Raw genomic sequence first — 766 nt, 5'->3', positions numbered from 1 at the left:
AACTATTGATGGGCTGGAAGAGGCTTTGGCTGCTTACAGAATAATATAATGTTTAATGTAATGCCGATAGGCATTATCATCAGGTTGAAGAGGCTTAGTTTTCCCATCAGTGTTTATGACCGTTTACTGCATGTGACTTAGTGGCTTTTATGGCTTTGAATTGTTTAATAATTTACCGACTCCGTGTCTAGGAGCACAGTGTCAATTGCGCTCACGTTCAGTTTCCCATGAATATCGGCCAGTACAGTCAGGGGGATTTTGTCGGGACTGTTGCCGGATGTTTTCATCAACCAATTTATTGGCCTGCATTTCAACTTTCACTGGCAGAAAGAATATCTGAGGCGTTATGATGTCGGGACTGAATAGCGACCAGCTGCATCGCTCCACTTTGGGGATATATGCGGTAAGTTGTCCACACTGTTTGGCTACTGTTAAACCTATAACTGTGAGCATAGACATACGAGTGTGAGGATAGCCTACATGTTTACGCATAACAGGCCTAGATGTGAGCTGGACAGTCTGTGTACGTATTACTGCAATTGTACCTGTATGTATTATGGGCATGTAAGCATCTAGTATATCTAACTTTAACATGCACGATAAACTGCCAAACATAAGCCCCAAAACGTGTGTGTGTGTGTGTGTGTGTGTGTGTGTGTGTGTGTGTGTGTGTGTGTGCCAACAGAGCCTGATGGATCAGTTCAACCCAAGCCTACAGAAACTAGTGTCATTGGGAAACAGCTACATTCAGGCCTTCCAAGGTGAG

General features: G+C 43.7%; 1 protein-coding gene across 1 annotated transcript in view; it reads left to right on the top strand.

Annotated features, from left to right (window-relative positions):
* Positions 1 to 349: 349 nt before the first annotated feature.
* The window catches only part of baiap2l2a (BAR/IMD domain containing adaptor protein 2 like 2a), a gene marked incomplete at both ends in the record, with an annotated part of 12,038 nt that continues 11,621 nt past the window's right edge, over positions 350 to 766 (top strand). The window contains 2 exons of the mRNA XM_083677436.1: positions 350 to 403; positions 686 to 761. Coding sequence (XP_083533562.1) covers positions 350 to 403; positions 686 to 761 — 130 coding nt within the window. The remainder of the gene's footprint in view (positions 404 to 685; positions 762 to 766) is intronic.

This window comes from Argentina silus, assembly GCF_951799395.1.
Source record: "Argentina silus genome assembly, chromosome: 9".
Lineage (NCBI taxonomy): Eukaryota > Metazoa > Chordata > Actinopteri > Argentiniformes > Argentinidae > Argentina > Argentina silus.
Note: the sequence above shows the minus strand (reverse complement) of the source record. Positions and strands in the feature narration are given on the sequence as shown.